The 15,266-nt window shown below is 41.1% G+C and overlaps 1 protein-coding gene across 2 annotated transcripts in view; it reads right to left on the reverse strand.

Moving 5' to 3' along the window:
- The window catches only part of col27a1 (collagen, type XXVII, alpha 1), a 178,112-nt gene that overhangs the window by 153,118 nt on the left and 9,728 nt on the right, over nucleotides 1-15,266 (reverse strand). For both annotated transcript variants that reach the window (XM_004916698.4, XM_002935498.5), the window contains exons 2-3: nucleotides 4,925-4,995; nucleotides 1,352-2,676 (exon numbers count right to left, since the gene is read on the reverse strand). In XM_004916698.4, coding sequence (XP_004916755.1) covers nucleotides 1,352-2,676; nucleotides 4,925-4,995 — 1,396 coding nt within the window. The remainder of the gene's footprint in view (nucleotides 1-1,351; nucleotides 2,677-4,924; nucleotides 4,996-15,266) is intronic.

Below are 15,266 nucleotides of genomic sequence, written 5' to 3' on the forward strand. Positions count from 1 at the left end.
TTAGCCAATGTAGTAGGCCATTGTTCAGATCATTATGAAAGTCACTGAAAGAGGACCACACAGACGTCCTTGACCATCTGGAAGGCCCCACACACGGTCCAACTTGACATCTTTTAAAAGCTTGTGTATGATCATCTTATGAACAGAACCACCCTTCACTAAAGTAGCCTTTTTCTGACAAATTACTTTAGCAAGATTCATTAAAGTGCAGCTCTCCATCAGATGTGGCAAGCCCCAGTTCCTTGTACCAGCCCCCAACTACTAGAGCCATTCTTTAATTGGAGATACTGCTTTCCAGTAAAAGGATTTGCTAGAAGCTATTAAGAGAACAATCCAAAGATTGGGAACATACTGAGGATAAGGGATTTCCCTGGAATTAGTTTTCACAGCTGAACAATTGACTAAAAGTGTCTCTTTGGTCCAGATTAGGAGGAAATGAGTGGTGATCTCACCAATGCAGCCTGCCAGTAATGTGTGTCTGACACATTCACAGTTCCAGGGAGAACCAGTAGACTTTATGGTCTGTACTCAAATCTCACTGGGTTAAAGAGATGTTCCCACAGCACAGTGTGAATCATTTGAATGGATAGCTAGCCATATTAGTTTCATACACAATGACTTTATGATTAGACAGAACTCAATCTTCCCCCAAAACAGTTCAAAATAATAAAGTCCAATGGGAATAAATATCAAACAAGTTTACCGATCTAAAAAAACAATTACAGCTCCAAAGTATGCCATACTTTAATAGCAATATTATCTGTATGTCTGTATTTTAGCACTAGGGGGGCACTGTTTCATTGTAGCTTGACAAGATTATACACAAAAAGTATGGGTTCTCTCTCATATTAAAGGGAAGACTAATTACGCAATTAAAGCTGAGCCCTTTGGGTTGTACCCACAGGGTCCTTCATACAAACTAAATATCAAACCTCACACCCAATGCATTGTGCATTCCCTTTAGGAAGCAGTGAAGCTTTATACAATGAGTAAAACGCATGTAAAATCCTTTTAAGCAGGTACCACTATACAATATCAAACAAGAGCCTACAAGAAAATAACAAGTCAAATGATAACAGTCAATTTGCCATAACAGTGTGCATTTTGTCTAGACATATTTCTAGCAAACCCAAAACAGACCTAAAATTGTCAAAAAAAAATTCTTATAATAGGAAATGCATTTTTCCTTTATAGAGGTACACAAATATTAATGTATATTACTTGACAATGTACAGTAAGACCTTTGATTTAATAACATAATATTTTACAATGATCTCCAAAAAATGGATCATTCTATATTATTTTAAAAAAATATTAAGAAATTAACTTTAAAAAAAAAAAACTAACTTACTGGACTACCCTGATTGCCTTTGGGGCCTGGAGGTCCCATCAGAAATGGAAATGGTGTTGGATCAAGCCAATAGTAATCGTGAGCAAAGGGAGAACTGGCTGAAACCATGTGAGTTGATGGTGGAACAGAAGAGGATGGTGGTTTGGTGTAAAGTACAGAAGTGTTTGATTTAACCTTCCAGTCCACATAAGAGTGATTCTTTAGACTGGACCCACTATTCAGTTTCTCCACAGCTTGTTTTGGGGTAATGGTGTTTGTACTCCTTCTGCTCCCTGTGGTCTTTTTAACCTGCTTTGAAGCAGCAGATGTCACTGATGGCTTGGTGGTTGTTTTTTGATAGACCTTCTTGGTGCTTTGACTAGGTGTTAGACCTGACTTTGCCATGTTGAAGACAGTCTCTTCTAACAGAGGATTAACTGGCAGAGATGTTGATGATCCGGACACAGTGGTAGAAGTCCTTGTTACGGTGCTTGAAGAAAGCTGTGTATCAATTCTGTAAGGAGGCCGAGATGTTGAGGCAAGCAAAGATGGTGATTTGGTAGTCATTTTTACAAAAGGAAGCCTACCAGAAGCTATCCTTTTTGTGCTGGTACTAAAGCTTGTTCCAATCAACTCTGCCCGGGGTAAAATGGTGGTAAGGTTATGCACAGATCTTGAAGGCATCTCAGTGCCAAGATGGAATCTGCTTTCATTAAGAATCAGCGGAATTAGATGGGGTAGGTTCGGCCTGTAGGTATCTGTCTGCCTGCACTGCTTCTTAAGATATTTACAGTAATTATGAGCTGCCTTGGCTGGAGGATAAATATCAAATTGGCAAAGGGCGCCTTCAAATTGAATAGAGTGCTGGTTCATTTTACCAAGTATAAAAACCCCATCAGAATCCAATGGGCCAACCTTCCTTGAATGCAAACTGGCATTAACTCTTTGCTTCCCGCAAGAAGTATATAGAGTCACCGTTTGGCCTTGAATACCAAGGGCCATGTTGTGCCACTGGCCATCGTGAACATTGTAATCAAAATACACAGACCGCTTGTGACCCACATAAACTATAATTTTTCCTGGGATAAACTGCACCCCAAGTTCGAGTTTCTTCTTCTTGCTTTTGACGGCAAATAGAAAAGCATTATTTATGCGGTGGGAGCTGAGGCTCAGCACCAGAGTGAGATTTGTTCCTAAGCTTGGCGGTAAAATGGAGTGAACTGGAGCTTCCACTCTTGCTCGTTGTGTCAAAATGACCCCCAACTTAAATGGGATGACCCCCTGAGGCACTGAGCGGACAGATGACTTCTCTCCCATGAGGCCCAGCTTCTGAAGAACGTTAACATCTAAAAAATGATAAATAAACCTGTTAGGATAAGGGCAAGAAAAAACTATGTATGAATATATGGGATGCACCAAATCCACTTTTGTTTGGCTGAACCCAGAACCTTTACTAAATCCAAAGCCTAATTTGAATATGAAAATTAGGGTAAGCATATGTGCTTTTAAAGGAACAGTAACACCAAAAAATGAAAGAGCTTTAAAGTAATAAAAATATAATGCACTGTTGCCCTGCACTGGTGTGTTTGCTACAGTAAAGGTGCCCATACACTATAAGATCCGCTCGCTTGGCGATGTCGCCAAGCGAGCGGATCTTCACCCGATATCCCCACCTACGGGTGGGCGATATCGGGTAGCAAGGGATTTTAAAAAAAAATTATCCGATCGTTTGGTCCTGGGGCCAAACGATCAGATTACATTTGAGCTTATGGGGCAGTCGGTTCGGGGACCGCATCAACGAGCCGATGCAGTCCCCGATCCGACCAGATTTTCTAACCTGGCCGATCGAGACCTGGCCAATTTCAGGCCAGATATCGGTCGGCCAGGCAGCTCTGTTCTGCCCATACACGGGCCGATTAGCTGCCGAATCGGTCCAAGGGACCGATATCGGCAGCTATAGTCGGCCCTTGTATGGGGACCTTTACACTACTATAATTTATATGATAAGCTGCTGTGTAGCCCTGGGGGCAGCCATTCAAGCTGGAAAAAAGGAGAAAAGGCACAGGTTACATAGCAGATAACAGATAAGTTCTGTAGAATACAATAGTGTTTTATCTGTTATCTGCTATGTGCCTGTGCCTTTTCTCCCTTGAATGGCTGCCTCCATGGCTACATAGCAGCTTATTTATATAAATTATAGTAGGCTTTCTGAAGTAAACACACAACTTTTACCAGTGCAGGGCAGCAGCACATTATATTTTAGTTACTTTTATACACTTTCATTTTTTGGTGTTACTGTTCCTTTAAGGATTTGGATTCTGTTCAGTCAGGCACTTCGATTAAGCTAAATTTGAAAAAGGGTCAGATTTGGCTGAATCCTCAACCACATGCAGGATTTCGTGCATCCAAATACATATATGTGTGAAGAAAAAAAGGACATAACCACATACCCCCCAACCATCCCGCTTTTTGCGGGACTATCCCGGATTTTATAGCGCATCCCGCTGTCCCGGATAGTTCAAGGAATGTCCCGCATTTCCGGGACAGCGGGATGCGCTAACTCCTTCTTGTGCGGCTCTGACTTCTTCTGCGGCGGCGACAGGCCTTTTTATAAGGTTGTGCCCCGTGCGCACTGACGTCACGCGTAGGCACGGGGCGCAACCTTATAAAAGGGCCTGTCACTGCCGCAGAAGAAGTCAGAGCCGAAGAAGAAGCAGCGTGTGTATGGGGGAAATTGGGGGCACTGTGTATGGGGGGTACTGTGGGGGGGTAAAACTGGTACATAGTTATAACTCACTTATAACTGACTGCCTTCTCTCTATATTTGTATTTTATATGTAGGAGTTGCTATATTGTTTTCCTTAGGTAGTACAGTATGAGGGTATAACACATTTTGCATCTGATCCCACCATTTGAACTATATAAAAGGAGTATTTTGTGAAAAAAATGGGGTGTGGCAATTAGGGTGTGGCCCCAAAAGTGGGCGTGGCACAAAAAAATTGCCGCGCTACGTGCGCTAAATCTTTTTGTCCCTCTTTTTATTTTTCGAATGTTGGGAGGTATGTAACCAGTGACATAATTATCTGCAGCTCTCTGGTAGCTGCAAAAGAGTGGAGGCTGTCAGGGGTTGTGTTTGACACCATGCAATGTGACATCCTGACAAGAGGGTCACTGGGTTATCCCAGCATGTCTAATCAGCAGAGCAAAATGTGACAACTGCAGTCATCACAGTATATGAATAGATGTGTACATCATCTATTCATTTGCTTCTCTGGAGAGACACAACACTGCAATTCTCATTCATGTTGTTGGGAATGGCCTCAAAGCTCAAAAGCAGACGGTAGGAATTAAAGTGCTAAAGGGTCACTCTGTGGCTCTTGTAAATTACTTGTAAATTACATATGATTTATTTTATTTATTTTTTAAGATGGGGTTGCAAGTTTTCATGCATGGAGGAAAATCTCTGTTAATAAACTATAGTTTCCTAGTTATTTTTGTCCGGAATATTGAGCCATTATTTTAAAAAGTGAATGGGATACCATAAGCATTATCCATAACATACCCTGTGACTCCTTAATCAGGTTAAGTATTTACCTTCAGTAGCTCCCTGAGAAATATCCAGGCAACAGGAGATATATAAAACTATCCAAGCAAAAAGTGTTCCCCTGCAAGGCAAAAAAATAAATAAATAAAGGATATACAAGTTATATGATAAAAAACAGAACTTGGAATGGAATTACATTGAGAATTTATCCATCAAATGTATAAATCAAACAAACATATTTCAATTTATAAAATACATGAAAGTGCTATGATAAATAAAAATTACAGGCAGAAGTTACATTTATTTTAAAGACAAATTGACATTTTAATAGATTGTAAGAGGTTGTTGTTTTTCCACCCCAATACTGCTCTACTGGTAACCATCCAAACCAGTCCATATAAACACAAACAGGCCATCCATAAAACACCTAGAAAAGGCTCCATACCTCACACCTATAAATATTTACAGACACTAAAGGCAAAGTAAAAATGGCTCAGCAGATTTTAATTTCCTACAAAAAATGTACATCTTGTGGCCAATTTATTATACCTAAAGGCCCCCATACACGGGCTGATAGAAGCTGCCGATATGGGTCCCTTGGACCGACTCGGCAGCTTATCGGCCCATGTAGGGGCAGAAACGAGGGGCCTGGCCGACCGATATCTGGCCTGAAATTGGGCAGATATCGATCGGCCAGGTTAGAAAATCCAGTCGGATCGGGGACCGCATCGGCTCGTTGATGCAGTCCCCGAACCGACTGCCCCATGGCCGCAAATGTAATACAATCGTTTGGCCCCAGGGCCAAACGATCAGATTTTTTTTTTTTAAAGCTACTTGCTACCCGATTTCGCCCACCCGTAGGTGGGGATATCGGGTGAAGATCCGCTCGCTTGGCGACATCGCCAAGCGAGCGGATCTTATAGTGTATGGGGACCTTTAAATATGTTCCTTTTAAAGATACTGCATTATAATCTTCTGTAAATCCAGGTACTGGTATGGAACCTGTTATCCAGAATGGATCTCTATCCTTTAAGTGTACTAAAAATGACTGAAACATGAAATAAACCAAATAGGGTTGTTTTGCCTCCAATAAGTATTCATTTTATATTAGTTGGAACCAAGTACAATGTATTATTACAGAGAAAAGATAAATTATTTGAATTATTTGATTAAAATGAAGATGGCCTTCAACATAATTCAGAACTTTCTGGATGATGGGTTTCTGGATAATAGATCCTATACCCGTATGTTATAATTTGTTTTTGCCTGAACACAGATGCCTACAAATCAGAATGGTGCTAGCAGAACCCCAAAACCTTATTCAGTTCCTGTGTTGCGGTGGAGGCACACGGGCAGCATAGAAGATGGCACTGTCAGCATTACGCACACTCCTGGCACAGATATATGCTAGTGGAAAAAATAAATCCTTTTTCGTAGCCGTTACGATTTGCTCGTATATTGTCGCAACTTTTTCGTATTGAGCGCTTGTAAGCGGCGGGCAAAACTTTCAGACTTTGCATGATTTTGGAAGCCTCCCATAGGGCTCAATGGCACTCTGCAGCTCCAACCCGGCCCAAGGAAAGTCTCCCATAGGGCTCAATGGCACTCTGCAGCTCCAACCCGGCCCAAGGAAAGTCTCCCATAGGGCTCAATGGCACTCTGCAGCTCCAACCCGGCCAAAGGAAAGTCTCCCATAGGGCTCAATGGCACTCTGCAGCTCCAACCCGGCCCAAGGAAAGTCTCCCATAGGGCTCAATGGCACTCTGCAGCTCCAACCTGGCCCAAGGAAAGTCTCCCATAGGGCTCAATGGCACTCTGCAGCTCCAACCCGGCCCAAGGAAAGTCTCCCATAGGGCTCAATGGCACTCTGCAGCTCCAACCCGGCCCAAGGAAAGTCTCCCATAGGGCTCAATGGCACTCTGCAGCTCCAACCTGGCCCAAGGAAAGTCTCCCATAGGGCTCAATGGCACTCTGCAGCTCCAACCCGGCCCAAGGAAAGTCTCCCATAGGGCTCAATGGCACTCTGCAGCTCCAACCAGGCCCAAGGAAAGTCTTCCATAGGGCTCAATGGCACTCTGCAGCTCCAACCTGGCCCAAGGAAAGTTAGTGGATTAGTAAATGTGCCCCTATATGTGTGGATATTAGGTTTGCCACCTGTTCTGGAAATATACCAGCCTACCTATCTTTTTTATGATTCTAAATAATGTTGGCATCAAGAACCATTTTCACGGCTAAACATCAACCCTAATGGATATGGAATGTTTTTATTTGCCAGTTAAAGACAAATGCAGATTCTTCTTGTACAGTACTTTGGGCCAAATACTAAGCACTGCATAGGTGGGAATAATTGGGTTGCCACCTGTTTTGGAAATATACAGTAAGCACTGTATAGGTGTGGATATTAGGATTGCCACCTGTTATTAAGCTCTGCCACCTGGATATGGAATGTTTTTATTTGCCAGTTAAAGACAAATGCAAATTCTTCTTATTGTCTTTCTAAATTGTTTTATGATTCCTAATAATGTTGGTATCAAGAACCATTTTCACAGCCCCAACCCTAATGCATAAGAGCGAACATTTTCTCTTTGAACGTAATCATTGTAATTGCTTGTTTAAGACACAACTCTGGAATGTTTTTTTTTCCAATGTAAAACACTGAGACATGTATTCGGAAAGCCAATAGAAGATAGCTGTGGTATTCAAGGTACCACTGTTAAGCTAGTGGCACATTCTGAAGCTGAAGTTTTACAACACCCGCTTGCGTCATTTAGAGGAGTTCTGTGCCAATAGTGGGGCCAGCTGATGAGCCCGCTGCAAGCCTACTACTGGCATCCCTACAAGTTCTATGGATTTAGATGATCCATAAATGAAGCACCTACAGTGGAGCTAGGTATTGTAGACAAGAGGTCATCTAGCTAGTCCAAAGATAGATAGTGTAACACAATTGTGAGACCAACACAAAGGCTGCAACTGGACACAAGCTGAAAGCTGAAGTTAACCTGAATGTGGTCCTGGGGAAGCAGTGGTTAAACATATGGAACAGTACAGAAAATGCAAACATCATCGCTAAGCTTCAGCATAAAGGCAAGTACTACATATATTCTCCTGCTATGTCTATTGCGTTCCACCGTGGGAATGTTCAGACAGACAGAGCACAACACAAACAAAATGAAAATGGCCAACAGGTACGCACATGCCAGTGAACAATGTCAGAAAAGGTCAAAAATTGTGTGCCTCTTCCTTTTCCCCTCTATCCACAATTACTTTAAATGTTTTATATACCCCCCTATCTACAATAGGAGAGATGCAGGATATACAAGAGAAAATAGTTAATTATCTCCAAGCTAGTTCTCTTTATTATGTTTGGTTGCTAACACTGGTTACCACATTCCACTTGCTATATGCTTTTGGGAAAACTGAGAAATAATAAAATATGAGCTTTATGTTAGGAAAGAGACAAAGCTGTTCAGCTACTCACAGCTCAGATATGGATAAGCTGAAAATAATGTTGCCTGTTTGTTAACACACGGGAGAGATACATGCAGCCATATGTACTTTATGGGAAGATAGACTCACAATTACCGGAAACCAGTCACGCGAACAGGAAGGAAGTCACACTCATTTTTACCATAGAAGGTCATGCAGACAAACAGGATTGATGTACACAGAGAAAAGATTTCAAGGGGAAATAAACTCTGCTGTTTATTATCCTTTTTCCCTTACATAGGCATAAAAGTATAAAAGGTCCCCAAACCTACACTCCTATGGAATCCATTGCTTTTGGTGTTCAATCCCATCACACATGCACAGCTAAATCGTGAAAAATTCAAATGTAATATACATCAGCTTTTGGAAACATAAAACTTTCTATATATAATCAATTCGACATTCTGTAGCATTTTTGAAATAATCAAGTTACTCTTCACTATACCTCTCCAACCTGTCTTTTTTCATTCTCTCTTCATGCAGAAGTTGGGGGGTCAGATTTTGATTGACAGGTAGGTCTACTAATTCATCTTTTGGGGGGTTTCCTTTCCCAGAAAATGTGTTAGAGCTAACTCAAATTTCCAGCACAAAAAAATTATTGATTTTGGCACAAATCCTGCAAGTAGAGAAACAGGATTTCTGCCAAAACGGTTATTTTAAAAGAGAGAGATCTAATACCTATTCTAGGTGAAGAGTGCAATCCCCCCAATGGATGATTAGACCATACTGTCAATCAAAACTTGACTCCACCTACTGCATAAGAAAGAAAGAAAGAAGAGAGGCAAATGATGAGGAGAGTGAAGAATAACTTAATTATTTTAGACAGGGACAGACTTTTTAATCAAATATATTTAGAAAGTTTCTAATTTCAGTCAGATTAAGCTTATATTAAATTAGATGCACTTTAAACAACTACCATATATAAGCCAGCTCAGACAAAAGGTAGTCACCCATTTACAAATAAGCAGCAATGTAAGTGAAGTGTGAGACATACTTTGTAGTGTGTAGGCAACTTCAGGTACCCACAGTGTAGTATGGCTACTGGGATGAAAGCAGTTTAATGACTGTGGGTTGGATTACATTTGGATTGCATCTGGCAGAGCAGCAGGGGGCCTACAGGTGTAAGGTTAATGCTAAATCTGCAGTGTTGGCACTTAGATTATCTACCACTGAGATCTGGTCAGACTGCAAATACATAAGTTTAGGGCAGAGACTAAAACCTCAATACCCAGCTACACGCTCAAAACCCAGTTTTTGCCAGTAAGCCTCTGGGTGTAACCTGGCAATTTGCTGGTAGTGTGAATAAGCCTTGTCCAGAGGCAGGGTTGAACACTGAGCGCATCTATTTGTGTTTAACTGCAAATGGGAAGCTGCCGAGTACAACATACGCCTTGATTAACATTGTGCATATAAGCCAAGCAATAAGGCAGGTTAATGATACATCTTAATACAAAGTATTTCAAAAACATCTGTGCACTCTGTAAATTATACCATCACTGTCTATTTAAGGAAAAATACATGGAAACTATACCCTACTTGCAACCATCTGAAAAAAATAGCTGGAACTGAGTCTGCACAAAAGAAATATAAAGCATTCTTCTGGATATTGGCCTGCTGAGTTATTACTCCTTTCTATCCAGTCAAGTAAGACAATATAAACAGCCATCAGGCATCCTGAACTCAGTCTCATTTAGTCAATTTCATCTTACAGCGGCTTGCCAAGAATCAGCACAAAGTGCTCCGTGATTTACATTTCATTCGAGAGTTGCTTTCACGTTGGGACCAAACATAAACACTTTCCTTTTTAGACCATCTTTATCAGAGAATCTGAGCAAGAACACAGAGATTGGCACATGCTTAGTAATTTTGGAGTACTAAGGGTCTAACCCATTCTATGGTCAGGATCCTCTTGCCAGTGCCTATACTGATGCCCCAAGTTAAGTAATGGATATGTATTTTGCAAATACTGGATTCAATTAGTTTATCCCTAACACAGAAGGGGCAGTTACTGTTGGGGGTCAGGTTCTAAAAAATGCTTTGTGATATTGTGCAATATCCAGAGTGTGAAGCAATTACTGAGTAAATATATGATATCCTCTCAGGATCTGTACATGAGGGAAGCATTTTTCCATTGGATAAAATAAAGGAATAAAAGGTAATTTTTAACATTTCAACTTGTTAATAAGATAGTACTGGGCACACTTACAGCATAATATCACAACCAGAAGAGATATCAACTTTTAGTGGGAGAAATAAGGTTTCCATGTCAAGATGTGCCAGAGTAGCAGTGGGTACAGTAATAGCATGGCATTTAAAAAAAAAAAAAGTCTGGTGCTGGTCTGTGATGCTGGGAATTGTAGCTCTAAAACCTACATCTATCCACTAGGTAGCCAAGTGCAGCTATGCTTTTAGGAGTACAATGCTCTTTAATAGTCATGTCTTTGTGTAAGACGACAGCATAGAATAAGCAGGGTTTTTTTTTAAAGAAATTGTACTGATTCAGTATTTCCGTGACCTAAAAGTGAGGCCGTGCCAGGGCAGTGTAACTGTGAGGCCAATTTTAGGATTTACAGTGGAAACAGCAAGGTGTTTGGCAGTAGAGTTTATCAAAGGACAAGATCTACAAGCAGTCTCATAATTCTGCCAAGGATATGCCAAGCAACTGCCAACCAGTGACTAGGGTCACTTGCCTTGAGAAATGATCTTGTTTAATACAGCTATTTCTTGGCTTATAAGCAAAAAGCACTCTCTTTATATTTACACACATTTATTTATTGTTAAGCGGTACTCTCCATTGTCTAAGCAATAAATGTCTGGGTGCTCAAAATATAGCCATGGCGATTGAGTACCACAAATGTGTTGGCTCTGCCAGAAAGCCTTTGTCATGGTAAACAGTGAACTAAAGCCTGGCACTTCTTAGAAAACCAAAAGCCATTATTCTCTATGGGAGGAACCTGGGTGACATTTTCGGGCTATGTTAGCCCGAATTTTACAGCAAGTTTGGCAAGAGGAAGTACTACCCCAGAATTTTAAAAGTATTATTCAGGGATGTCAGCAACCAAGTTAGCAAGCATAAGCGCCCTAAGTGCAACCATGAAAGAGAATAGAGTCAGAGAGGACTAGGGTTCTACCAAACTGATGCAGAAAAAGAAACCAGTATGGAGAGTGAAAGTGAGAGCAACAGGAACCTCACAACAAAGAGGGATATTACTACAGATAAAAAGAGTAAGTGCATGAGGCAGGGAGAAAGCTCAGTATGCTCAGCATCAATGTCCGTATTGTATAGCACTAGATAGAGGCAGACAGAGAATAGACAGCTAGGCACCTCCATCGGTACTCTTACGCACACTCATTCATTGGAGAAAATATCAAGCTTCGTCACTAGGGAATGGTGCCAAATTTTACATATCGCTGGCAAAAGGCAGACTCCCTTCCAAGTAAACACGCATCCTTTTAATTTGCAGACTGACAGTTTGAGTCCTAGTGTCAGTTCTATGTCACTATTGCTATGTGTACTAGCCACAACCAAATACTGGAGACGACGTAGAGATTTGCAACTGATATCACCCGCAGCAGAATGATTCAGTGCTAAGTTCTATAGGGCAAATGATAATGCTGTATTGTAGATGAGTCTTTAAATTTTATGCTGCTGCTCTGCTGGCCATTTCTAGTCCAATAATGTTAGCAGCTTTCTTTGCTGTGCATATATATATATATATATAAACCCCATTTCTAAAAGTTCATACCCCAGATATTTACATTATTATTATTATTTTACACCACCACTCTGGGCCTTGGGAAGGTTGCTGAATCTCTGGGTTGCTAAAATAAGCTTATTATGTAAAATGCAGCATTAATAGCCACGTAATTTTTCTGAATATAATGGTTTACTTCCCCTTTAAAATGAACGACGGTGATGTCAGCAGATAAAAAGCCAGAGTTAATGTCTGTTTCTGTCAGAATGTCAGAGTGTATTTTTTTGTGTGTGTATGTAATCCAAGGTCTCCCATCTGTTCCATATAATGTATGAAAGGCCAAGCTCTTTTCTCAGTTCCATGCACGTCTCCATGACATATAGCCAGTTTTGATATTTTGTGACCCCGGGACAAACTTGACTCAAGGAGGCTATGACAATACTTGTTCCATTCTCAGGAAAGAGAAAATGTGCATTCATTCCCAATACAATAAGCGTTTGTTTTGCGGCGGTCAAGACTGGTTATTACATTGTCAGCAGATTTCTTCTCTCCCTGCTGTTGGTGTGGTTGCTGGGAAACCCCAAATTTAGCAATATACATTTCCCTCGCATCTCTCTACAGCTCCCTCTTTCAGCATCTGACTGTTCAGTTGCGCTGAGGCTGCGAGATGTGAGGAATTCCATCAGTATGTTCATGCATTCCAATGCCCTGAATTATGTGCTTTCCTGCAATATGGGAACAAGGGAAGAGAGCTGCCAACCACTCATGCTTCCCTTATATTATCAGTTGTTTAACCACAAAGCCTTCAAGGCCAAGTTCCTCTCAAAATCTACTTCTATTCTCACTGAGTGGCCCCCCCCTTATCGCCAAACCGTGTTAAAAGCCATTGGCCCTGTATATGCAGGGCACCTCCAGTGAGGTGACACCCCACCCATCTGGACTTCTAGGCCACACTATCTTTTGTTGTTAGGGGATAACACTGGGATGCCTATGGTGGTTAAAAGGAGCTTGGGACCAACCTGCTGAAGAAACAATGGCTGCATTAGCCTTTAATAGTATGTATTATGATTTTACACAGCATTGAACTATCCCTCAGCGCTATGCAAAAATTATATATCACTCACCCAATGGAGCTTGCTTTCTAAGGTCCCTATCACATTCACACACATAATGGTCAATTTTATACCTCCACCTCTGGGAGATTGCTAGCCATGACTAGTTATGCCCCTGGAACATCTTAATATCACACTCAAATGCAACGTGTACATCTGGGGAGCTCTGAGAGCCCTCAAAGGGCATTTGTACTGTTATTATGGAGGAAGGGGGGGCTAATAAGAGTGCAGGAGATAGCTGTGGAAAGTGGGAGACTATCATGGTACTGAGGGTACCTGGGGGGGGGGACAATATTGAGATACATGCCAGTGATGGAACATGTATAAAGAGAGTGCAATATTATGTGGCAGATCTTCAATTTCACCAATCATTTTTTGGGGGGAAATGAGAAACATTCCAAAAGAAAGGATAAATGCAAGTCCTGCAATGATGCTCTAACAAGCACAGCCTTTGCGGTATAATGCCAGGTGATTTACATGCATGGGCAGCGTTCATGCTGTAGATCTGTATTAGGACTGCACACATGGCAGGGAATGGCATTACTTGGCTTAAGATGCAGCCCTACCCCTGCTCTCTACATACAGCACATACAGATTGATACTATCCCAGGCCAAGAGGAAATAGCAGTTTTTATAACAGGCCCAGATTTAGAATGGCCTATAACAGAGGAGAAAATGCACATTCATAGAATTTTCTAGCCAAAGATAAAATGCACAGGGTTTAGCACTCATTGATTTACCATGAACCATATGCTAAAGTACACATTAACGTCAGACTATTGAGTTCAGAGATTGGACCATCTCTGTATAATGGGACATTATTGACAGACTTGGAATGGCATGGCAGACATGGCAGCTCCCACCCTATGTATAATACAAATATACAAAAAAAAAAGAATGTTCTGGGTCCACAATAAGTTAGATCCCATACTTTCCTGTTTTTGACAGGGAAATAATGGCGGAAAAATCCCTTACCTACACATACAGAACACATACAAATACATGTGTACAAATAAGATTACGTGCGCCTTTGTATTGGGGAAAAGGATCTCATTTATCAGAAGTCTGTGACTACTATGTATGGCTTCCAAACATCAAAAGCAAATCCTCCCAGCACTTCAGATGGTACATAAAGAGTGTTTGCACTGCACCCAATGTAAGCCCCAGTCTGCTCCAGACAGGCACGTAAAGAAGCTCCTAAGTTGAGCCTAAATGAAAACAAATAAGCTGGGGGCATTAGACAGAGACTGACAAGTAAATTTAACACAAATCATAATCACATAGAATGGTAGCATTAGGGCTGTGCACCATGTCCATAAATAATAATACATCCCTCTGCTCCAGCTTGTCTTATGTGATATTTTCTTTCCATGCCAATGGCTGATGCATAGCTTTTTGCTCTGAAAAGTAAAATAACTGCTGCTACATTTAAAGGATTTTCTACTGCAATAAGAAAAATTGAGGTACATATTTTATATTTGTATTAATATAGTGCTTCTTGTATATGCAGAACATATTTGAAACAATACTAAAAAATAAATGTATTATTGCCAGTTATATTTAAGTGTGAATTGATAAGTCCCCTGTTCTAAAGAGCTTACAATCTATTGCCCTATTTAGAAGGTAGTCAGTGAGGACTAGGTCAAACAAAAAACCTCTGAGGCTCACTGCTATTGGCTGACTGACAGGCATATAATTAGTGTGCATCTGGCAGGCGTTTGATTGCTCCTGTGCGGTCCCTTTATAGAGCACATAACTAATAAGCCATTAGAAGGCAATTGTTTTACTACTTGACTGGGGAGGTCTGTATAAACAAACAGGTCATATGTCACTCCTGGCTGTCTGTTCACAAATTACCCATTGGCAAACCCTACAAACACTTGCTGACCAGCAGCCATTCCCAAGAGTTTTTCGTATTAAGAAAAGACTGAACACACTGGAAGCAGATGGAGTTTTGGTGTGCCTTGTTCCCAGATAAAGCTAACCAATCGTAGTTGCTGGCCTGCCCTGCACTTGTTGATCCTTACAGGGGTTCATGTGTATTCGGTTGCAGCACCTTCAATAATTTCAAACACTTACCCCAGAGGGGAAGGAAACTT

Source organism: Xenopus tropicalis, chromosome 8 (assembly GCF_000004195.4).
Source record: "Xenopus tropicalis strain Nigerian chromosome 8, UCB_Xtro_10.0, whole genome shotgun sequence".
NCBI classification, from domain to species: Eukaryota; Metazoa; Chordata; class Amphibia; order Anura; family Pipidae; genus Xenopus; species Xenopus tropicalis.